Source organism: Megascapheus bottae, chromosome 8, assembly GCF_031878675.1.
Source record: "Megascapheus bottae isolate mThoBot1 chromosome 8, mThoBot2.hap1, whole genome shotgun sequence".
NCBI lineage: Eukaryota > Metazoa > Chordata > Mammalia > Rodentia > Geomyidae > Megascapheus > Megascapheus bottae.
In genome coordinates this window covers 20591906-20617154 of record NC_143516.1, presented here as the reverse complement: position 1 = coordinate 20617154, position 25249 = coordinate 20591906, and the positions used below count along the sequence as shown (strand labels likewise).

The 25249-nt window shown below is 36.6% G+C and overlaps 1 protein-coding gene and 1 long non-coding RNA gene across 9 annotated transcripts in view; one reads left to right on the top strand and one right to left on the bottom strand.

Moving 5' to 3' along the window:
* Ahi1 (Abelson helper integration site 1) overlaps nt 1-19580 on the bottom strand; it is a 151781-nt gene extending 132201 nt beyond the window's left edge. For 6 of the 7 annotated variants that reach the window (XR_016536471.1, XM_090338078.1, XM_090338081.1 and 3 more), the window contains exons 1-4: nt 19498-19580; nt 18193-18317; nt 3514-4052; nt 1292-1473 (exon numbers count right to left, since the gene is read on the bottom strand). Coding sequence is in view for 6 of the 7 variants with exons in the window: in XM_090338078.1 (XP_090194204.1) it covers nt 1292-1473; nt 3514-4052; nt 18193-18317; nt 19498-19507 (856 nt within the window). In the remaining variant the exon portion in view is untranslated. The remainder of the gene's footprint in view (nt 1-1291; nt 1474-3513; nt 4053-18192; nt 18318-19497) is intronic. The other variant, XM_090338083.1, reaches the window with a different exon arrangement.
* Nucleotides 19581-24938: 5358 nt separating this feature from the next.
* LOC150059629 (uncharacterized) overlaps nt 24939-25249 on the top strand; it is a 169434-nt gene continuing 169123 nt past the window's right edge. For both annotated transcript variants that reach the window (XR_016536393.1, XR_016536394.1), the window contains exon 1: nt 24939-25065. This is a non-coding gene — a long non-coding RNA (uncharacterized LOC150059629). The remainder of the gene's footprint in view (nt 25066-25249) is intronic.

Below are 25249 nucleotides of genomic sequence, written 5' to 3'. Positions count from 1 at the left end.
AAAGTCAGATACAGTAACAATATGAGATAAATCTTAAGGGGAAAAGAAAAGAAATAAGATTCATATAGAACAATGATCACAAAGATAAATATCTTGTTTTCATATCCTGGAGTTCATTTCGCTTAGCTTCAACTTATATGGACATATAGCTTTTGCGCTATTATGATCCTGTTAGAAGAATTCTAAACATATACCAATTGTTACAAATGAGGGAAATCATGGAGCCTATGTTTCTTTCGGTCTGGCTTACTTCATATGATTTTTTCCAAGTATCTAAGTGAAATTTTTGCTTTGTGTTACTGTGTAATAGGATGCAGCAGTCCAACACTTACAGACTTAAATACAGACAACTAGGAAAAAATAAGTTCAAAGTAGCTTATTATAAAGGCATCAGAAAAGTAGAGAAATAATGCATATTAAACAGACTAAAATTCCATTTATGCATTACATTACAGTCTGGCCCTGATTGGCCCTCTGGTAGGGCACTCATAAGGCACTCTATCTGTCTATATGAAGGATGGAAAAACCTTCTCTAAGGGGAGAAAAAATCATATGGGTCTCTTATGTTCTATGAACAATATCCACACTATAATAAAGTTACTAGATATTGAAGAGGCAAGATTATGTGATCAATAATCAAAAGAAAAAACAAGAGAAACAGACTCGCAGATGATAGAGAATAGTTTCCACATATGAATTTTAGAATAAGCATGACTAATACATTTAAGAAAATAAAAGATGGGCAAAATAATTTGTTTTAATGAATGAAACTTACAATGAATTACTACTTAGGAGCTCTAAATTCAACTTTTAAAAGGGCTTTGTATGTTCCATACTCTAACTACAACATCAATATTATTATGAGTTGCAAACTAGTATTGACTCAGGTAATAACAACTTTATTACAAAGATCCACTGATACAATGGACACAGGTTTTAATCTAAATGAATCAAGAATAAGTATCAAGCCAGGTACTGGTGGTTTGCATCTGTAATCCTAGCTACTCAGGAGCGTAGTTCAAAGCCAGCCCCAGCATGAAAGTCTCTAAGACTTATCTCCAATTAACCACCAGAAACCTGGAAGTGGCGCTGTGGATAGCCTTGAGTTGAAGAGCTCAGGGACAGTGCCCAGGCACAGAGTTCAAGCCCCACCTCTAACAAAAGTATCAAATATGTTACATTGAATTACTTTAAGTCATATTCTTTAGTTTTAAAGTAAAGGATTATAATTTCTTCCATTAAGTTATTTCTACTAAAAGAAACTATTTTTCATATATGTTCAGTTACAAACCTGGTTTAGCCTTCTTTTTTGTTTTCTTTGGTTTGGATTTGGCATTATCCGGCAAGTTCTCATCTATGTTTTGTTCTGTTGAGCTTACTTCATCATCCTGATGAGAATCTGAAGTTACAGCTTCAACTGAACATTCCTTCTTTTGCTCAGTTTCAACGGTGTCATCACCGACAGTTGGAGTGCTGCAAATATAACAACAATGACATTTTCCTTATACATGTATTGTTACTACAATTATTAGTTATTGCACAGCAAAGTGAATGGAAACAGAAGTAATGCAATTCTAAAGTTTTATTTTTTGCCAGAAGATCCATGTACTGTCTTATATAATAAAATGGCTAGTATCAAACTAGTCATCTTTAGGTACTATTTTATACTGGATATAGTTACCATATCCTGGGAATCAACTTAATGTGAGTTCTAAAACCTAGGGAAGGGACGGGGGGGGGGGGGGGAAGATAATGGCATTTTGTGAGAAACAGACCTGTCTCACAGTGGCATGATCAAAGCATTTTCATCCTACTGAAAATAAATGCTTAATGATCTATCTTTTCAAATTTAGTGACTCTTTTTTGGTTGTTTCCTGGACTTGAACTCAGGGTGTGGGCACCGTCCCTGAGCTCTTTTGCTCAAAGCTAGTGCTCTACCACTTTGAGTCACAACTCCAATATTAGTTTTCTGGTGGTTATTTGGGGATAAGTCTCATGGACTTTTCTGCCTGGTTAGCTTTGAACCTCAATCCTCAGATCTCAGACTCCTGAGTAGCTAGGATTAAAGGTGTAAGCCACCAGTGATAGGCTTTAATGACTTTTTAAAGACCAAAAATTTTTCTAGTTTTGTTCTGATTTCAAGAGGCTTTGGCTATACCATTTTTTAGGTTAAAAATTAATTTATGTTTTTAAGTTATGTTTTGTGACATTTTCAGAAATATATAAGTAAAATAAAAATCTGCATGAACCAATAAATCGAAAGCGGTAGCAGCCAAGAAACACAATGTTTAATCAGAAGCTGTCTACTAAAAGTTTGATGGAATTTATCTAGTTAAAAGTGCATTAAAATTTAAAAAACTCCCAACATAGCTATCTTTGTAAAAAAAAAGAAGAAAATAAATATCTCATACTTGTTACTGTAGAAGCGTTGCTATTTTGTCGATTACTAATATGATTATTAAAGGAAAATAGCTAGCCTTTACATGACACTGCCATAAAAGACACAGTTTTAATGTAAATTCAAGAATTAATCCTATTTTAAAGTGAGAATGAATTTCCACTTCCTCACCAATATAGTACCAATCAAAAAGTTTACAGTACACTGTGAAAAGCAGTCTCTGTTCTTTTATGTTCATTTATTTATAAAATACGCTTACATCTGCATATGGGCTGGATTTTGTCCTCCCTCCATTTCTAATAAAATGTGGTAAAGGTATTGGATACCACTTCTAAATTATGTCCTTAAAAGATGTGACTTCTATTTCAGTCTTACTCTCAAAGCCCTTGCTCTGGGGAAGCAAGCAGCCTATGATGCAGGTATCACACACAAAAAGGTCCATATGGCAAAGAACTGATGTTTCATTAAAAGCCAGTCAGAACCTGAGACCTGCCAAGCACCACATGGCAAAACTTAAATACAGACTTGTTTTGAGATTCAAGAACTGTCTGTGTCATTTGGCAGATGCTCCACCTGGCAAGTGACTACAGATCTGGCTAACATTCTAACTGTAGCCCGTGAGTGAACTTTCTGAGACTCAGAGACTTTCAGCTAAGTCACTCCAGACTTCTGAACCCAGAAAGTGTGAGATGATAAATGCTTATTGTTCTGAGATTTATTTTATTGAAAGCAGTAGTGGATAACTATTACATTTACTAGCATGTCCTTATACTAACTTGATTTCCTTTCTCTGTTACCACTGGCCATTCATCTTTGGGTGAGGGAGAATTATTTTTAGCTTGAGAGCTTTAGGAAGAAATTGCTCTGGGAAACCAACAAAATAAAATGGTGTTACAATATTTCCTCATGATTTTTTTAAGCACTAATTCCTTAAATTTGTGTAAAACACCTAGCACACTGAAAGGTACTGTTTAAAGGTAAGCCATTATTAGCTTACTGGAAATGTCTACAAATAAAACACTAAAGAAATGTTCTTTGTTGAACTCCAAACAGCACTCAAAAGCAGAAAATTAAGTTTTTTTTTTCTTTAACTTTATGTTACTAGTGTAAAGTACCTTGGTTTAGCTTTAGACAGGACTTGAGCCTTCTTTTTCTTCTTTTTTCTTTTTTCACTGCTCAGCTTGTCATCGTGCAATAAGGTATCTGAGGGAAAATATGTCAGCTGTTCTTTCAGCTTCTTCCTTATTTTCTTCTTAATCTCTTTTGCCATTTCTTCTGCTACCTGGAGCTGATAGGCTTCTATCAGTTCTTCTTCCCCTTCTGCATCACATTTTTCTCTTCCCTCATTTGCTTTATCACTTTTCTGATGATCACCAGCTGGCTGTGCCTTTGTTCGAACTTTCTGATGTGTAGAATCTGCTTTCTCAGTTTCTGGTTCCATATCTTGGGTGCTCTTTGTAACTTTCTTGCTTGCCTTCCCTTGCTTGTCTTCCTCTACACTGATGTCATCACTTGGATCTTCACCTGCTGACTGTGTATTCCTCAGTTTGGTTTTAGTGACTCGCATACTCTTCTCTGGGTTAGTAGTATTGGTGCAACTCATATCATCACTTTTAGCTTCTTTAATATCCTGAAGATTACTGCTAGTGAAAAGCTAAGAAGACACAATAACAAAAGTTCAGCAAGGAACACTTTGTATAAAGACAAAAATAATATTGAAAAAATCATTTGCTATTTCTTTCTTTCTTGGATAGAAAGATACTGTTAAAAGAACACGTGATGATGACACACAAGTTTACATTTACCAGAATTAGATTGGGAATCTCCATAAAATAACTTCAGATTAAATAAATGATTTAATTAACATGGAAAAAGTCCTTAAGAGTCAAACAATGGTGGCTTGTGATATAATCCTAGCTACTCAGAGAGGTGAGGTTGAAAGGATCCAGGTTCCAGGAAAGTCCAGGCAGAAGTCTCAAGTTGAAAAGGCAGGGTGTAGTGGGTGTCATCTCAGCTGTAGTACAAAGCCTAAAATAGAAGGATTATAGTCCTGGCACACATCTGGGCAGGAATAAAAAAAAAATCAACGCTTAAAGGCTGGAGTCCTTTCTGACCTAGCAGAAAATCATCTGCCTAGTAGGATTAGCCTCTGAATTTAAATCCCAGTACTGCCAAGAATTGAAAGAGTAATTAAGGATTTTTAAGAAGTAACAATTACCCAAATCTTAAATATCATTTTCCTCATTAGCAGAATAATCCTAACTGCAATCTAATTAAGAGACTTTGAAAAACTGCTGAGTCACTGAACATAAAATATTTCTCAAGTTCTGAAGCAGAAAACATACAAGGGTTCTTTTTCTTTCTACATAATTATACTCTACAACCAAGTGTACAGCTTTACAACTAGTCTGCAATTAGCCTGTGTATCACAAAATCTTGTTAACTCAAATGATAATCTAGGCAAGCAGCAAGCTATACTTCTTTCCCTAATCAAAATTATTTGAAATAAGAGATATTTTAACACGAAACATCAATAAAAGGCTGAAAAATCACTAAAGAATGTTATTAATTAGAAAGTAAGTAGAGAATTTCCCTAAGGATTTAAACAGACACTATCAGAAATTAAGAGACTAATCAAAGCTGGGGGTGATTCACACACACAAACACAGCACTTAGGAGTGGGAGACAAGACGATTTGAAGTTTTAGCCTAGGCTGAGCTACCAGTTCAAACTATTTCAAAAAAGGAAAAACCTTATAGGGGATGGGGGGAGGGAAAAGGGGACAAAAACACGAGAAGGGGTATCAAGGTTTGAGAAGTAACGCACTCACTACCTGAGGAATATAACTATAACCCCTCTACACATTACCCCAATAATAAACTTCAATTAAAAAAAAATCTTACTGGAGGAAAAAAACCAAACACAACAAAAACAAAATCATACACACAAGACAGTTCCCAAAAGTAACAGTGGTTCTTGAAAAGTCATAAGGATTGTAATAACGTGTCAGTATTAGATAATTCTGTTTTTGTAAACAGTTTGTGTAAACTACTTGACCACCTGCATGTGGTAATTTTCCGGTGAACAGGACCACCTGTGTGGTGCTCTCCTTTAAAAGCTCAGCCCCACGGAAGGAAGGTGAGGGCTGCTCTCCATCAACCCAAAGGTGGAGAGTAGTCGCTGTGCTGCTATTAAACTTACTCCCAGCTACTGCTGGGGGTTTCCAGGACCCCAAAATGGCTGAGATATTTATTACAGGATCAATCTGTAAATGACAGAAAACTTTTACAGAAAAGTTAACAGATATGTTTTGAATCAGAATGGGTAAAAGCCAAAATTCTCTAAGATAGAGGTCAAATTCAAGATGAATTCTCCTAGATATGAATGAAGTGACCAAAGAATAGTGAAGTTCAGTGATTAAAATTCCTTGTTTAAAAGCAGTTAACTGCTCAGGCAAAGAAGTCCTTGAGAATCTTATTCCCATAAACCAAAAATCTAGAAGTGGCAGTGTGAGTCAAGTGATCGAGTGCTGGCCTTGAGCAAAAAGAAGCTTAATCCACACACACACACACACACACACACACACACACACACACACCAGTTTAAAAGTAGGTGGTATAGTAAAAAGAAGATGGGAAAATACTGAAAGAACGAGTATCTCAATACATATCCAATATTTTAATATATTCAGGACTACTTTGCTCAGTTCCAAGCTCTATCATCCAGAAACTCTATCCCATCTTTAAAAGTAAATTATAGAACCATATTTTCTGAAAGATTTCTCCAAATTAAATCTACTAAAAATAGCTTCTCTGCTGGGAGTTTGGCCTAGTGGTAGAGTGCTTGCCTAGCATGGACGAAGATCCACATTCAATTTCTCAGTACCACTTACATAGAAAAAACCACGATTGATGGTGTGGCTCAAGTGGTAGACTACTACCCATGAGAAAGCCCAAGGACAGTGCTCAGACTCTTGAGTTTAAGCCCTGTGACTGGCAAAAAAAAAAAAAAAGGCTTTTTTTAATAAGTAAACTTGGTCTGAGTGGTAGAGTGCTTGGCTAGCATGCACAAAAGACCTGGTTTCCAGTGCTAGCCTTAAAGAATGCCCAAGGATAGTGCTCAGGCATTGAGTCCAAGCTCCAGGACTGGCAAAAATAATAAATAAATAACCAAACTTATTTTTCCATTTTTTTAGCAGCAGTGTACGCTTAATTTGAAACAGTAACAAAAGAATTAGAAAAAACACACACACAAAGAAAAAGAACAAAGAATCAACTGATCATTTATACTGGCCTTATTTCTAGAGTTTACTTTGCCCTATGGATGAATATACCTGTCTTTAAGACAATATCATGTTGTCTTCATTAAAATAGTTTCACAATGGGTCTTTGAGTAATTTATTTTCTTTTTGGTCTGTTACATATCCAAATACATTTTATAATTAAGTTTTTAAATACTAAATTGCTGTGAAGTTTGAATTGAACTGAATCAATAGAACTTTGGGGGAAATACAATTAATAATATTGATTCTTTCAAACTGTGAACATAACACATCTATTTACTAAGTCTTTATTTTTAGCACTTTGGAGGTTTTTAGTATATAGATGATTCATATTTATGCTTGGCTGCGACATATTTTTGTGGCTATTTATTTTTTTAAATTTTAGTTTTAGACTATTCATTACTGGTACATGTATTATTGCATTGCTCAGGGTCTATAATGCAAATGCAAGCTATTAACATATTTAAGCTTAGGGCATAAGCAACTTTTTTTTTTTTTTGGTCATGGGGCTTGAACTCTGGGCCTGGGTGCTATCCCTGAGCTTTTCAACTCAAGGCTAACCCCCTAACCCTGAGCCACAGTGCCATTTCCCGTTTTCTAGTGGTTGACTGGAAGTAAGTCTCATAGTCTTTAGTGCCTGGACTGGCTTTGAACCTTGATCCTCAGCTCTCAGCCTCCTGAGTAGGTAGGATTACAGGCGTGAACCACCATGCCCAGCCTAAGCAACTCATTATTTGCCATTAAATATGAAATTAGCTGTGGGATTTTAGATGCCTGTATTGAAGACTAATGGGTATTTCCAAGCCCCTCTCTTTCCCCTTTTTCTGCATTTGGAATGATCATATCATTTTCTTATTTAATACTTTCATATAGTGAATTACACTGAGTAATGTTTTCAATGCCAAAATAACAACATATACCTAAGATAAATACTATTAGATTTATTTCCTATTTTCTTACTGGAGCATGAATCTATCTTCCAGTGGGCACTAGTTGGTGGTTTTTGTAGAATGTCTTCATCTGGTACCATTTTGGTATTAAAGTAATAACTGACCACACACACAAAAAAAAGGAATAGGAAGGCATCTTCTCTTCTTCCCTTATTGAATGGTCCATAAAATTTGTATATACTCATTCTTCCTCTACTCTTTGGTGCAATTTGCTAAAGACAACATTTGGGACTAGCTTTCTTTATGAGGTTTCTAAGAACAGTTTCAGTTTCTTTTTAAGGTATACAATATTCATCTACTTCTTTGTGATTGAGTTTTGGCAGTTTGTGTCCTTCATGTAATTTATAAACATAATTTCAGTTTTAAATTAGTTATACTGAAGTAATTTGTAATATTCCTCATCTTTTTAAAGTATAAATTATTTTTATTGTCTATAAGTAGTTGTACAATGACATTACCATTTGACAAATACAGTGCATTTTGATGAATGTCATTGCTTTCATCATTTTAATTCTTCCTAAACCAACACCTACCCCTCATTTTCTTAATTTCATAAGATAGGCACTGAGTGCTATGAATACATTTTCCTCACTCCTTCTTCTCTTTGTCTATCCCTCTTCTCTGACCTCAGTCCCCATCTCTCAAGTACCAGTTTCCTGGTAAACATTTTGTTGGATTGTGAGTCTTTCTAAGGAATTACACTGCATAAATTATCTTCTGAAAATACCACTCTACAGTTAATACATTTGTGCATACCTGGATACCCTATTATCTTTTCAAAGTCTGTATTATCGGCAGTGAATATTCTAAGTTTCCAAACATTGGTAATTTATGTCTTCTATGCTTTTTTTTGTGGTCAGTTTGGTTAGATGTTGAGCATAAGAGTAACTTGGAGGACTTGATTGATAAAACAGTTTATAGGACTAGACATTGGCAGGCTTCTGCAAAATGAAGCCCTTGGAATGTTATATTTAATAGAATTATTTAATGGCTGAAGCCTTGGGCCACACTGTACCAGTTTAACCAAAGAGTTAATGTCAACAATATGATTTATGGTGGACATCTGATTTTGGATTGGGTGTCTACAGTCAGAGTAGCTAAGTCACAGCTCTATCCCTGTTTTTCACTGGTTATTTTTAGGATGCAGTCTTACTTTCTGTCCCAGAACTTGCCTGAGCTGCTACTATTCTACCTTAGGCTTCTGCTTGTCACTGGGTTATAGGCACATAATAGTGTAACTCTCACAGGCTTTTCTACCCAGGATGGCCTGGTACAGTGGATCATCCATTTCAGTTTTCCAGTATCCCTTGTAGCTTGAAATGACAGATGTGTGCCACTATCCCCAGCTACAAATTGAAATGGGGTCTCTTGAAGTTTATTTCCCTGGCTGACCTCAAGGCTCAATCCTGTTCTCAGCTGTCCAAGTGAGTAGGTTTACAGATGTGAACCTGTTTTTGTCTTTTGTAATTTGAAGCTCTATTCCGAGTTGCTTCTATTTGTCCTATCTGCTCTTTTTTTTTCTTTTCCTGCATTCTCAGATCATTACTGGAGCTTTAGTTAACCTCTCCTTTTCTTTTACGATGATTGATGATAACACCAAGTCTTATACATCTTTAACCTACATCTCCAATGCTATTATTTCACATCTATTTTAAGAAACTTGAAGTACATTTCAATTTACCTCCTCCTAACTTGTGTACTATGTTGTCTCATTTTTCACTTCTACACATACCAGAATTGCACAAACATCATTATCCTTACTTTAAAACTTATCCTTTATATATCTTAAAACAAAGGTTTTTTTTAAATCATATTTACTATTTCTTGTGTTCTTTGATTAAGTCCAAAGTTCTATCATTACAATCTTTATCATTTCTTCTATATCGTTTGCTGGAATTTTTTCAGCTTTTAATCATTTTAAAAAGGTTTATAATTTACCTGGACTTTTTGTGGTATTTGTCTTGATACAAAATTTAAGGTTGGTAATTCTGAATTTAAGCAATGTTTTTGTGTGTCTCATGAGCTCAGGCCTTGTGCTTGCTAGGAAAGTGTGCTTAGCACTTGAGTCACAAGTCCTTTGCCTTGTGCTGCTGCTCAGTATTGGCCTGAAACTGTATGATCCTTCTTCCTGTTTCCCATAGACCACTATGGGCAGTTTGGTTTTGTGTGTGTGTGTGCTGGTATCAAGATTTGAACTTAAGGCCTCTAGCTCTTGTTTAACTTTTTCACTTTAAGGATTTCAACCATTTCAATTTACAAACTCCCTGATGTATAATAATCAGCTGTCCTAAGTTACAACAGGCTCCAATATTTAATTATATCCAATCTATAATTTCATATACAATACTCAAGTTTGATGTGATCATTTTATACATCTTCTTTATCTCTTTTATATCTTTTTCTCCTAGTTTGTTTCTGATTCATGTACCTTTTGGTTATAGGTCATCTTCAACTTTATGTTTTCTTGATTAGGTCATTTATTCATTTATTTAAGACAGTATTTTGCTATGTTGACTATACTATAGATTCTGGTCTTTAACTCACCATTATCCAGCCCAGATATTCTGAGCTGGGATTATATGTGCATACCAACATGCCCAGCCAGTTAACCTTTCTTCCTAAACTGGCAAGTGGTATTAGTTGGATCTCAGATATTATGCATTCTATGTTGCTGTATACAATATTTTGTTGGGATTCCCTAAATATATTTGGCTTTTTCCCTAAATATATTTGACTTCAGTATGATCCAGTTGAGGTCTTATTTACTTTGATAAAGCCAAGATCATTCTAGATTTGGAAGCTAATGCCAAGCCAGCATTTACAAAGTGAAATGAATATGCAAATGGTATTATTAATACCTTCAAAATTTGCAGAAGAATTTTTACCCTTTAAAATTAATTTATCACACAAATATTTGGGGGGGAACTGTAATTCAAAAAAACATAGCACATTAACAATAAGATGAGATGGGTAAGAAATACAGCTGATATAAACAATGGTACTGAGCAAAGAATATGGCTTAATTTTTCTTTGTTTTTGTTGTTGTTGGTGGTGGTGGTTGTGGTGCTCGAACTCAGGGCTTGGGTTCTGTCCCTGAGCTTTTCTGCTTAAGGCTGGTGCTCTTTGAGCAACATCTCTACTTCTGGTTTTCTGGAGGTTAACTGGAGCTAAGAGTCTCACAGATTCTCCTGCTTGGCCAGGCTGTGAATCTCCATCCTCAGATCTCAGCCTCCAGAGTAACTAGGATTTCAGGTGTGGGCCACCAGTGCAATTTTCCTCATTGTGAAGAAAAAATTCAGGCTAGGCACCTGAATTGGCTCATGCTTGTGATCCTAGCTATTCAGGAGGCTGAGATCACAGGATCACTATTCAGGCCAGCAGTCCATGAGATTCTTCAATTCTAATTAACCACCAAAAAGCTAGAAGTGGAGCTGTAGTTCAAGTTGTAGAGTGCTAGCCTTGAACGCACGCACACACATTCAAATATAGTTCTGAAAACTGTAACTACAATTTGAGTGTTTATTCTCTACTTAATAATTTATATTTGTTATTTTTAACTGCTCTGAATAGCAAAACACTATGGAGTTAAGAGTAAAAATAGTAGTAGTTTATTATGGTCTACAAGTCTCCTATACGTAAGCCCCTGTTAGGAGATTCTTGACACTCCAATCCCACAGTCCATTACTTCAGTCATTACTTGCCTTATCATGTCCTACCCATCCATATAAGATCTATCTACAAACTCCACTGTGACCTCAAAACAACTGGACCATTCTTCATAATAACTTCACAACTTCTTGAGTGGCTTGAACATGATCCTTTACTTTTTTTTTTTTTTGTGGGTCTTGGGGCTTGAACTCGGCCTGGGTACTGTCCCTGAGCTCTTCAGCTCAAGGCTACCACCCTACCCCTAGGCCTGGGAGATGACCCTGAGCTCCAGTTTAAGGCTACCACCTTACCCTTGAGCCAAGCCCCACTTTCCATTTTCTAGAGGTTAATTGGAGATAAAGAGTCTCAGGTCTTTTTGTGCCCAGGCTCCAGATCTCAGCCTCCTGAGTAGCTAGGATTACAGGCCTGAGCCACCACACAGCTCATAATCTTTTATTTTCTATCAGCATTATATCAAAAAGTTTTGCTCACTATTCTCCCATTGATAAACTATTATGTATGTGGTCTATTGTTAATTGTCAATAATCTATTAATGTTGCTTTCTTACAGTCTTTCTTTTATGCCTTTTGTTCATTTTGCTATTTAAAATCTTAATAATTATAATTTTAATTTATACTACTTCTTTATGTGTCCACAAGAGGAGTGAAACGAGTTGTCTTGAGGACTAGTATGATAATAACTGTAAAGCAGTAAGATCCTTCAGACTCCAGAATATGGACATCTACATGTTGTATATTACTAGTAGTTATAGGAAAAATATTCCATATTTTTCTCAGTGAATTGACTTAATAATTTTTCAAAAAATGCATGTTATACATCTTATTCAAAAAATACTGAGCCTTCTCAGAATACTGTATTTGGTTTATCTTTTTTATTTTTTTTTACTTTTTGCCAATCTTGGGCCTTGAGCTCAGGGCTGGAGCACTGCCCTTGGGCTTTCTCAAAGCTAGAACTCTTCCACTTGGACCACAGCACCACTTCCAGCCCCTCCTGTATTTGGGGTATCTTTTATACCATTTCAAACTAGAATATTTCTCCATACTAGATTAAGCTAGCCATTTACATGCACACATGCGCACACACACATAGGTGCATGTGCGCGCACACACACACACACACACACACACACACACACACACACACACACACACACACACACAGAGTTTCTGTCAGTCACTGGGCTTAAACCTAGGGCCTGGGCACTGCCACTGAACTCTTTTTGCTCAAGGCTAGCACTCTATCACTTGGAGCCACAGCGCCACTTCCAGTTTTCTGATGGCTAATCGGAGATAAGAGTCTCACAGACTTTCTTGCCCTGGCTGGCTTCCTTCAAACTGCAATTCTCAGCTCTCAAGTCTGTTGAGTATCTAGGATTACAGGAATGACCCAACAGTACTTGGCTTCTATTATATTACCTAACCATTTCTCCACTAATTTAACTTTTACATTTAACCTTTTATATTGTGTGAAATGTAACAAAGTTAAATTTTAATTAGTCCTTTTCTTCAAAAGCAAAAGAAATCCTATCAATACTAGTTCTTAAGGGGTTTTGTTATATTTTGTTTTGTTGCAGACAGGTTTAGCTTGTAGCCCAGGCTGGTCTTACATTTGTGATTCTCTTGTCTCTACCTCCTGAGTGCTGGGATGATAAACATACACTACCATACTGTCTTCAACACCATTTCTTGAAAGATTTATTTAAAAACATCTAGAAATGCTGTAATACCCATTCTTGCTTTAATGTTGAAGTTTGTCTTCTTTGTAATCTTTACAATTAATTCTAGTGTACATTTTTTCCATTTGAACGAAGAGTTTACTGGAGATTTTTTTTGTCAGTCCTGAGGCTTGAACTTAGGGTCTGAGCACTGTTCTTGGGCTTTCTCAAGGCTAGAGCTCTACCAGTTGAGCTACAGTACCACTTCCAGTATTTTCCATGTATGTGGTACTGAGGAAACGAACCTGGGTCTTTGTGCATGTTAAGCAAGCACTCTACCACTAGGACAAACTCCTGGCCCTGGAGATTTTTTTTTAATGCAGAACAGAAATTCATTCTCTCACAGTTCTGGGGAGTCCAAACTCAGTCACTAGAGATTATTACAATTGAATAATATCTAAAAAATTAAGATGACCTGGCATACATAAAGTAGAAGTCTTCTATAATACCAACAAAATTCAACTTGTTGCATTATGAATCTGTATTTTTAGAAAATCTAATGTAGCATTGTCTGGGGTTTTTGTAGTTTGTATATATTTAATATTTACCTGCTAATTTTTCTAGTTCTCTCTAATATTTATAACAAATATTGTTTCTAGCTATAATACTTGGTTTTTTACATAGTTCTGATTCACCTGTAAGTAGATCTACATAGATTTCCTAAATTGGCATCTTGGACTGTCAATAGTGATCATTTGTTCTCATCACTACAAGCACAACAGAATAGAAATACAGTAGACCTATCATGAACACAAGGTATAAAGTCAGAATACAGCTTCACTATTATTATTTGTAGAATCCTGAGTTATTCTTTAACCTCTGTGTTTCAGTTCATCAAAGTATACTGATGACAAATAGTTCTTCTGGGGTTCGGTTAATGCATATAAATCACGTAGTATGGTTCTTGGCTTACAGTAGATAGTTTTATTTCAAACATAGATATGTTCCATATCCTAGTATGTTTACAAAAGATATCAGCAATATTAAATACTTAAGATATGAAGGAAGGTATTTCCTCTGGATTCAGATTTTAAAGGAAAAAATCTGTAAGTTGGTATATACAGGTCACCACATGCTATTTTCCTTCTTCAAAAAGAGTTACGCGGGCTGGGAGTTTGGCCTAGTGGTTAAAGTGCTTGCCTAGCATGCATGAAGACCCGGGTTCGAATCCTCGGTACCACATACATAGAAAAAAGCCGGAAGTGGTGCTGAGGCTCAAGTGGTAGAGCTCTAGCCTTGAGAAAGCCCAAGGACAGTGCTCAGGCCCTGAGCCCAAGCCCAGGACTGGCAAAAAAAAAAAAAAAGAGTTACGCTTGAAGTATTAAAATCTTTCATAACAAGTATGCTTGGATTTGTACTTTCCTATAACCCTAGAGGCAGCAGAATTTTCACAGGGATGAACAAAAGGCTTAAACAAATCATTATGGTCCTGTTTCCAATTAAAATACAGAACTTTTTTCTTTTTTTTTTTGAGTTAGTCTTTTACATACATTCACAAGACAGCTGCTTCTTTCGAGAATGTTCTTTATATTTTTCCATAATTATTTTGAAATTTTATGCATTTTCTTTGGTGCATGAACCTTGAAAATAGAAAACTACATATTTAACAATCTATTTTAGAATCTAATTTTCAAAACAGGTAATCTATTTATTGTCACGATTAAATATTTCTTCTTAAATTTCCTACTCTTTGTTTTAGCCTTAAAATTTTTATTTTTCTATTTGTTAACTGGTATACTGTATATACACTTATTTGAAATAGGGAAGGGGAGGGGAAAACAAGATGACTGGGAAGGGGGAGTGGGAAAGGGGGACAAAAACATGAGAAGGGGTATCAAGGTTTGAAAGTAATGTATCCATTACCCTGACAATAAAATACAATAAGGCATAAATAAAAATAAAAAGTCCAAATCAGTATCACTGGACTAAAAAATTATACTTTTCTGACTTCTAATGATGTAGAAAGTATAATGATCAATTTCATCTATTATACATTACTTGTTTTAATTATTGCAAACAGTAACTACATTCTAGGTGACAGAAATATGACATTTCCTCATTAAGTAAAATAATTTGGTCCAATCTTAGAAACAATCTGGTTCTGCCATCTCACATTCTTGTATACAATGCCTCCTAACTTAGGATGTTATTACTTTCTAATGGTGTGAGAGATATGCATTCCATGGAAACTGTATGTTGAGTTTTGAAGTCTTCCATACTAGTGGTACATAGAACAATACCCTTTAAAGACACTGGGTGGCAGTAGTGAACTACTGCTCCACCTGGCAATCCTTGGGGAAATGGCCAATCCTCTACAGTGGACTGTTGCTAAGCTGATGTTCAGTAGAATAGGTACATAAATCTGTATTTATGTAACGTAGGATTAAAAGAAGTAATACTGAGGGGCTGGGAGTTTGGCCTAGTAGTAGAGTGCTTGCCTAGCATGCATGAAGACCTGAGTTCAATTGCTTGGTACCACATACATAGAAAAAAAGCCAGAACTGGTGATGTGGCTCAAGTGATAGAGCACCAACCTTAAGAAAGTCCAACAACAATGCGCAGGCCCTGAGTTCAAGGCCCAGGACTGGCAAAAAAAAAAAAAAAGTAATACTGAATTGTGGTTAAGAAAGTAGAATCTCAGATTGTCCATGAATTTTGTTTCTACCATTTACTATGTAACTTTAGACAAATTACTCCGTATCTGTGATCTATTTTCCTTATCTATTGAAAAAACCTCATAATTCTGCTGTTTTATATTAAATGAAAATAAAGTGCGTATATAATGTTTAGAAGACTGCCTGAGAGACGACTCATGTATCTAGTTAATACAATTAAGCACTTTTACCTCTTCTATTTCCTGGAATTGATCATTTCAAAATGACTTATTTTCTTTCAAGCCTTCCTTCTTTTGAATTAAGAGCATTTCTTCCTATATTCTTCTCCCTAGTGTATTTCTGGAAGCAAATTTGTTTAAGTTTGGTGTCTGCTAAGAGCTCAGTAGATTATATCTAGCAACTTTACTAAGAGCTCGGTAGATTATATCTAGCAACTTTACACTTCTGTGTCCCCAACATCTAAACTTAACCTTAGGTAAATGAGTATAACTTCTGCTCACTATCTGGTTATATACTTCATTTACAATTCTTGGTCTAAACTTTTAGCATTTTGTTTATGGGTTATAAAACCTATGGGTGGTACTATACTACATATTGGCCACCACCAGAAAAAAACAAAAAAACCCAAAAGAGAATACTGTTCTGCTTCACAGCAGTATTCACTATGGATGATAATCTGTCCCATTCTACCAGTAGCTCTAAATTGCTCTAAGTGGTATATGCATATTATGAACTTGCTTATGGCTAGATTCTGGCCAATGTTTCTACTTGTGTTTGCATTACCTGAGAACATATAGGTACAGTGATGCATACCAGACAGATACTAACATGAATACGTTTCATCTTAGAATATACAGGGAAAGTGGTGAAACTTGCTCAACTTAAAACATAGGATATATAATTTATCATTAAACTCTTCCCAGAGAAAGACTATGTAGGACATTGAAGAATTTAGTCAAAGAATGCTACACACATATATGCAAATAAATCAATGAAAAATTTTAAAATTGTTTTAAGACAAGGTAAGTTTGATTGGGGTATACTGCAGGTATCTATGGAAATAACAGAAACCTCCCCTTCCTCCTTGGATAACTAATGCTAACAAAAATCTTTTAGGAAGAGTATTAAGACTGAAAGTTCACAATAGCAATCATTTCACATGCTTGTAGGCTAATTGTAGACTTTGACATTAAAAATCTTCATCGTAATGATTTTTGACAAAAAAGAATTTTTTTGACAAAAAAGAATTTTTGAAAAAAGATCATGGTCAAAGGAGAAGAGGTTCAGTTGAAATAGTAAGACAGGTATGAAGAATAGTGTACTCCCTGTGGATGTTATTTGACTCGTGATTGAAGTTGTAGCTATCTGTTTAAATTATTTTGAGTTCTGTAATTTTTTTTACTGTGTTTGTAGTACTGGGGTTTGAACTTAGGGCCTTACACTTATTAGGCACCTTGTACCACCTAGGCCATGGCCTTAAACCATTTTGGTTTGTGTTTCTGATAGGGTGTTGTGAATTTTGGCAGGCCTGGCCAGTTCTACAGCCTTACCTATGTCTCTTACACAGTTTGAATTACAAGTGTGTCCTACTATACCTGTCCTGTTTATCAACAGTAGAGAAGCCACACTAACTTTTTGCCTGCTTGCTTCAACTACAATTTTCTTACAAACCACTGTGATTGGCCAGTCTAAATTTTTAATCCTTTCAAGTGTGCCTCAAATATAAACAGATAATTACTACTTAAAGCCATTATTCCTCATGGTACCAATGCATACAGTAACAGAATTAAGTCTAAATGAAGTCAAGCCAATATTGAAGATATTCCTACATTGTTCACAATTTTGAAGTTAAAAATATATTCCTGAAAAACATGGTATGGGGCAGGGAGTTTGGTCTAGTGGTAGAGTGCTTGCCTAACGTGCCTAGGTTCAATCCTGGGTACCACATACATAGAAAAGCCAGAAGTAAGTGCTGTGGCTTAAGTGGCAGAGTGCTAGCCTTAAGGAAAAAGCCCAAGGACAGTGGTCAGGCTCTGAGTTCATGTTTCAGGACTGGCAAAAAGTAGAAATAAAAATAAACAAATAAACAAATGTGATATGGGGGCCCAGAGCGTAGCCTAGTGGTAGAGTGCTCACCTAGCAGGGACAAAGCTCTGCATTTGATTCCTCCATACCACATACTCAGAAGAAGCCAGAAGTGGTGCTACGAATCAAGTGGCAGAGTGCTAGCCTTGTGCAAAAAGTATCCAAGGACAGTGCCTAAGCCTTGAATTCAAGCCCCAGGACTGGCAAAAAAAAAAAAAAAAAAAAGTGATTTGGTAGTTAAAATTTCCTCATCTGTTTTGGTCATCCTCACCAATGTGTCTTAGTTCTCACAGGGGAGCAGCACTTAAGACCAAATTAAATAATGTAAGAGTGGATGGTTCTGATGTAAACTTTATTTTACCATGTGGTACCAATTATGATGTTGACTTACTGTTTTAATTTTTAAAATTCCTTACAATCTTGGCACAAAAATAATTATATACATATATTTAAGTCACCACAACTGAATGATTACTCACTGAGATGTTTTCTCTAGATTTGCCAAGTTTTTTCCTTAGTTTTTTTCTTTCACGAATTAGATCACTGTGGGCCTTAAGTAATTCTTCAAAGCAAACTTTGGTTTTTACTTTGGCTTCACTCTCAACTACAAAAAATAAAGATTCTTGTCATGTTCTAAACAACTCAATTACAACAAAACCTAAATTAAGGAATGTAGTCTTATAGATACCTACTTGTGTTTTTAACTATTTGACATCTGAGCAGTCCCTCCTTCTTAAAAACTTTTTCTTTTATTTCTACTGATACACCAATCACTTATATCTCTCTTTCCTTTTTAGGTACTTCTGCTAAAGCTTTGTTATGGTAATGCTCAATACTATCTACATACTATCATATGACTTTACAGAAGTGACTTAATATCTCTAAACTTCTTTTCCCTTACTTGTAGTCACAATAATTCTGTCAAAGACCAATCTTTATGAAAAATAAAACTTTCCCAGCTTACAGCTGACATTTAACTAATAGTATTTTTCCCTTTAAAACACAAATCAGGTCCTGTTATTCCCTAAATTACTGCAGATTTCCCATTTAACTTAGAATTAAATCCTTTACATACTTCCTCAGAGGATACTTCACCTCCTGACTTGACTACTTCTAGTGTCAACTCATGATGTGTCCCCTTGGGTATCTCCCTCTTGGTTCCTTTTTCCATAGCTCTTTTGCCAGAACAAGTTCCTTTTCACGTCACTGAAGCCTCCTCTAACTCCTTACCTGACTGATGGTGAGCTATCTACTGTTGCCTCTGAAATGCACCATAGTTGGTTAAGGTCTAAATTTTCCTGTTTTCACTTAGAAGGCTTATTCTTTGCCATATAGCACTTATTTCAATGGAGAATATATAATTATTTGCCCTATCTATATAAATAAATGTCTATCTCACTCATTATACTATCTACTTCAGAAGTCTTTAGCTGCTAATATCAAGTTCTGGCTGACACAGAATAGGGAGTTAATAAATATATTCCAATGAGTAAATGTTGAACAAATTAATGAATGGCCTAGAATAGCCATGGGCAAACTATGGCCTACTGGCTAGTCATCTCATTTTGGAAAAAAGCTCAATAAGAATTAAGAATTTCAATAAGAATTATTATTGAAATGAACATATCTGGTTTCACTTTCCGGATAGTCACTACAGAAGAGATTAAGTATAAAACATACACTACTATCTAAATGTTTTATTAATGACATATACTTTGTTCACTAATCTGTTGAAGAATTTCTTAAAATATGAATTTTACACGCGAATTTTACAGAAGTCTTACCAGTAGGCATGTCTCAGGTTTATGGCGAGCACTGATAAATAACGCAAAACACTGAATCAATCAGCATCCTATTAAAATAAAAAGGATTTATTTATAATATGGAACTTCCAAATAAAAGTTTAAATAATATCTAGATAATGTCATGACAATTCCACTATTTTCCCAGGACTATTGCATTATTTTCTCCAGTAACACTACATTTTCTTATTCCAATCTTATGTTAATTATCTGAATACATTTGAACCAGTTGAGTCTGAAATTAGTTAAACACATTTGAGTAAAATATTTATATATTTGAAATTAAAAAAATCAAGGAAGGCAATAAATATTTAACTTAGTAGGTGAATACATGTTTAAAGTATAATAAAATGTACGATATTTTAATGTGATTTTTTCAAACTACTTTAAGACTAGGTTTTCCAAGAATAATTACTAAAACACATTAGCAAAATACACTTGTGAATAGCAGTTAGATAACAAATTTAAATGTTTTGGTCCCTATCCCAAGAAATTATGCTACAATAGGTGGCATTGGCATCTGTACTATCTTCCTCTAATGATATGTATTGTCAGTGCTATCGATAAATCAGAGTAAACTCTGGTAAACTCCTGAATTGCCAACTTTAATTAAATATGGGTTATATATCTAAAATGAGCATATTAATAACTATCTGTGGGCATTATTCATTTTATGAATAAAAATAAAGCATTTATTAAGGAAGATCATATTTTGAGCTGGCTCATGCATTATTAATGTATGTTCCAATTCCCTGGAGATCCACTTCTCATTCCTCTAGTAGAAAAATCTGAGAAGAAATACTAAAAACAGAATAATTACAGAAATACATTCCTTATGTGAGTTAATTTATATACACAAAATGTATTATTAAATCCAAGGAGTAAAATCTCAAAAAATGTTATCGATAGATGCTTGTATTTACTGTTTCTAGTGGCTACTGTTTCAATTAGCATGGTCATCCATTTTCCAAATTCATACCAAATTAGAAAAATGAGAGGCTTCAAAAGTAAGTGCATCAGTAACTAAAGTCTGACAACACAGAGAATTATAAAGCAAATAAGAATTTTTAATATTATTCTTTATAAATATAAAGGCAAACATCTGACTATATTATGGCTATATAGAAAAAGATTTCCTTGTATTTGCCATGACGTTTTTCCTCTAGGGCAGAAATTTCATGTCATTTTATAAATATTAAATCACTAGAGACAAGAAAAAGAATCAAGAATTATTTTCATGCTTTTAGACCTAAGATAAATGGATCTGCAGCATTAGCTATAACACCGTATATTGGATAGTTTAAAACTCAAGTCCTAGAATTTCCCCAAAGCCACTTGCATGATTCTGGCCAATCTGTTTTCTCAGCTGTTAAATTAGCCTGATTGTGGCTCCTCATAGGTTTGCTGTAGGGTTAAATGATCTAGAACAGAGCAAACATTAATAAATATTAGCTGTAATATTAATTGGGACTTCTTATACAGTAAGCTTAGTGTGAACATGTAATTGAGTATTTGAAACGTTGAACAACACTGAGCTTTAGCTTCATTATCAGATCCCTAGATTCCAACCTCAGATCCACCTGTCAGAAGATTAGTCTCCACAGACCTAACTGCCTAATTTGTCAAAAAAGAATAATAGTAAATCATTCACAGGTTTTATGAAGATTAAGTGAGAATATGCATATAAAATTCTTGGCACATTACCTAACATATGGCAAACTTTCAAATGTATATATGGAAAATAGTAACAACAGCTATTATAGTATTATTACAGCAGCAACAATCATATGTTTAGTACAATAAACAATAGAATTCACTAATGTAGCAGGAATCTGTTGAAAAGTTGAAAAGTGTTTATATATTACATAATACATAATTCACATATATATACTTTAGAGAAAGTACTACTTTACATATAAATATATTTATATATATATTAAATATATATATATTTGTCAGTCCTGGGGCTTGAACTGAGTGCCTAAGCATCATCCTTGGACTTTCTCAAGACTAGTGCTCTACTACTTGAGGCACAGCATCACTTACAGCTTTTTTCTGTGTATATGGTACCAAGGCATCGAACTCAGTGCTTTGTGCATGCTAGGTAAGCACTCTCCCATCAGGCCAGACACCTGGCCCCTATACACATACACATACACACACACACATATGTACCTATATATATTCCTATAGATATACTATACCATATATATATATATGATATAATATACCCATATACCTATGGGTATATATAAATATATAGGTGTGTATATCTATCTCTCTCTCTATATATATTATTATTTGTCAGTAATGGGCCTTGAACTCTGGGCCTGGGCCCTTAGCTCTTCAGCTCAAGGCTTAGTGCTCTACCATTTGAGCCACAGTACAACTTCCCTAAACATATATATATTAAAACATTCATATAGTTTTATAAATATGTTTATATGTAAATGCATTATATGTACTATGTAAAGTACATATTCATTTCATATATTGTATGCATATATTCATGTGTGTTACACACACTAAAGGCAAAAAAAATTTCAAAAGCAAAACTCTAGGAGCCCACAAAATAAAATGTTTATGAAAAAGTTGGTGGAAAACTAGGAGAAACTATACAGAACAAAAAAGAAAGGTGGGCTTCACTTGTGTGTGATGTCAAAATTGCTGCAAATTTTGAACCATGCCACTATATCTATACTCAGGAAGTCACATGAGACAAAAAAAACTGACTATGAACTGGTAAAAACCGGGTAGCCACAGACTCATAAAACAGGAAGGTAGGTAGGGCATGTGGCTAATTCTTTCTAGAATTCTCCTTCATTCTATCACCCTGTAAGTCCAAGAGAGAAGTAGAAGCTTTGAGAGACAAAAAAAAAAAAAAGAGATTTTGTTCAAATTTATTTCAAAGGGGTGTAGGATTAAGGACGTAGTTTACCTGCTTAGTATGCCCAAGGATTCTAGCTTAAATCCATAGCACTCCACTACTCCTCCATTACCCACCCCTTTTAAAACCTAAATTGAAGTCTACATTGCAACCCAAGTAAATCTGTACAATATGAATGTAATGTTGTCATCTGTTTAAAACCCTTCCCTAGCTTCCAATAGCCTACAAGAAAAATATCAAGTCCCTACTAAAGTCCAAAGTCATTTATGAAATGATCATTTGTCTTTCTTTATACTATATGTAAATGACTTATTTGGCACTCCCCAGTGTGTTAAATTTGTCCCTGACTTAGTACTATTCCCTCTGAGAAATGGCCTTCCCTCCTTTGCCAGTGAAAATTGTTCTCTGACTATTAAATGTAAATGGGACTTTACCCTAAATCCCTCCAATTAAGATCTCCTGCTCCCAGGGTCCTTTTATCATAACCTCAACTGTTTACCTCAGCTCCCACCCTACCCCACCCCCCTCGCCTCTCTCTCCTCCTCCTTGACTCCCCCACCCTGGGAGGATCAAGCCAAATGCTAATTGCCCTTTACCTAGGTATCCTAATTTTTAAAAAAGAAAGGAAGAAAACAAAGAAATGGCTGTAATAATTATTCTAGAATCAAAAAGGCTGGGTGGGGCTTAAATTTCAAATTTGGATTGTATCTCTTCTTGATGGTTGGTGCTGGGCAAGCTACTTTATTTATTTATGCGTTGGTTCTTTTTTTTTTCTTGCCTGGGAAATTAAAATGGCACCCACTCTACTGTGAAAAGAAAAATATCCAAAAAAAAAAAAACACATACTTCAAGTGCTAAATAAAATACCTTTACGTCCATTTCATAAGCATGTAATTATAGAACAAATGAAACTGATGGATGAAATTGAAAAACATGCATTTGCATTATTTGCCATTATTTGATAGTTTAATGAACACCTGGATAATGAGCAATAATAATCATTTCGTGATAATACAACAAGCACATTACAGAATAATCACCTATAGATGTTAAGTACTACAGCACATATAATAATGGTAAATATTTGATTAATGACGTCTGAAAAAATTAAGGTTAGACTTAAAAGAATCCCTGAGTTTCATGTAGACCATGATTCGTACATTCCCCCTTCAAAGTCTTTTACAGAAGCTTCCAGAAAATACTGCGTAGGAAAATTAACTGGATTGCGTTTCATTTTCTTTTGCTCTGACCACCTGATTACCACGCAGTACGTGACCAGACATCAAGGCGAGAAAAGGCAGGCTTGCGTAATGCCTTTTTTAAGCAGAATTTTGTGAAACAAACAAAAAATCTTATGCACATAATTCAATTATCAAACCAATATTTTTCATCGATAAACAAGATATCTAATTAGCGTTTAAAAACACCCCTGGCACTCCAATGCCTTTCTAAAATTATTTTAAAACAATTCCGAGTCCTCATCAACCACCAATTCCCCTGGAAAGCCACCGCCATGGTTGCTGCAACAGGTGAAAAACCTGTTAGCATCCAATTCTTTCACTAGGAAAAGGCAAAGCGTCTCATCAGCCAGGCTGAAATGCTGCGTCAAGGTTCCTAAATCGTCTACGTGTTCTTCCCCATTTTTATTCATTCTGCGGCGACTGGCTCCAGGCAATCTAATTTAACCCTTGGCTTACAAATCGAACACACTGATCACCTCTTCTCAGATGTAACTAAGAAGACGTTTCACAGGTTCGAGATTCTGCACCTTCTAAAAGGAAATACACAGACTTAGTGCGGGTGACGCTTGGAGAGCATGTAAGCTTTACGGAGGAAAAAAAGAAAAGGGATTAATTTGGGGGAAGGCAGAGGAGAATTCCCTCCATCGGAGCACCACGCAGGACCGGGAAAGTGCGCGGCGGTCACCTCCAGGCCCGCATCCCTCGCCCGAGGGGCCCCCGGGGCGCGCTGGGCCTGCGCCCCCTGCCTCGCGTAGACCCGCTACGCCGCCGCCCCCCCCCCCCCAGGGAGCCCGGGTAGACCGAGCCCCCCAGAGCCCGGCTCCCGCCATAGCGCACCCAAGGAATACTCACAGAGAGGAACGAGCGGCGGCGAGGCCTGTCCCGTCAGGGCCCGCTGGCCGGGACTGGGGAAGGGGCTCCCCACGCCCGGCAGGGCAGGGGAGAGAGGGCCGCAGGAAAGGGAAGAGGGCCGCAGCGATGGCAGCTCGGCCTCCGGCTCCCCGCGTTCTGGACTGCGCGAGCGAAGAGACCCGGTGCCGCAGTGCGGGTTGCGCGCCTCCCGCTGACGTCAGGCCAGCCTACGCCGCGGTTGCCATGGCAACCAGCGGAGGCCCCCTCACCGGGCTGGCTGGACCGCGGCTGTTTCTGGGCCGCCCTCTTGCGCGTCCCCGCCCCCTCGCGGCGCTGAGTGGTGCTGCAGTGCGGCAGGCTCTGGGCTCGTGCCCGCGGGCTCGCGGCCTGCGCGCGCGTGCGCGCACATACGCGCGCCTGCTCGTGCACGCGGGAAAGAAACTCCCGCCATCCATGAGCCCCGGGAAGGCGCGGAGCGTCGCAGTGTTCACCTCTGAAAAGCACTTGGCAGCCGGGATCGATACACAGCGGGGCTCGCCAGACGGAGAGGCGGTCCTGGAAGCCGCGCGGGTAAGAAACGCGCACGAGAGACAGACCGCCGCCCCCTCACGTCCTCGCGCCCACACAGCCAAACGTGCTGTCTCCAAGCGTGGAGAAGAGGGAAGCGTTGTACTACAGACTAAGTGATAGCGGGGAAAGCAATCACTCCTGAGCGCTCTTCCGCCCCGCGTGGAACACAAACAGACAACGTCAT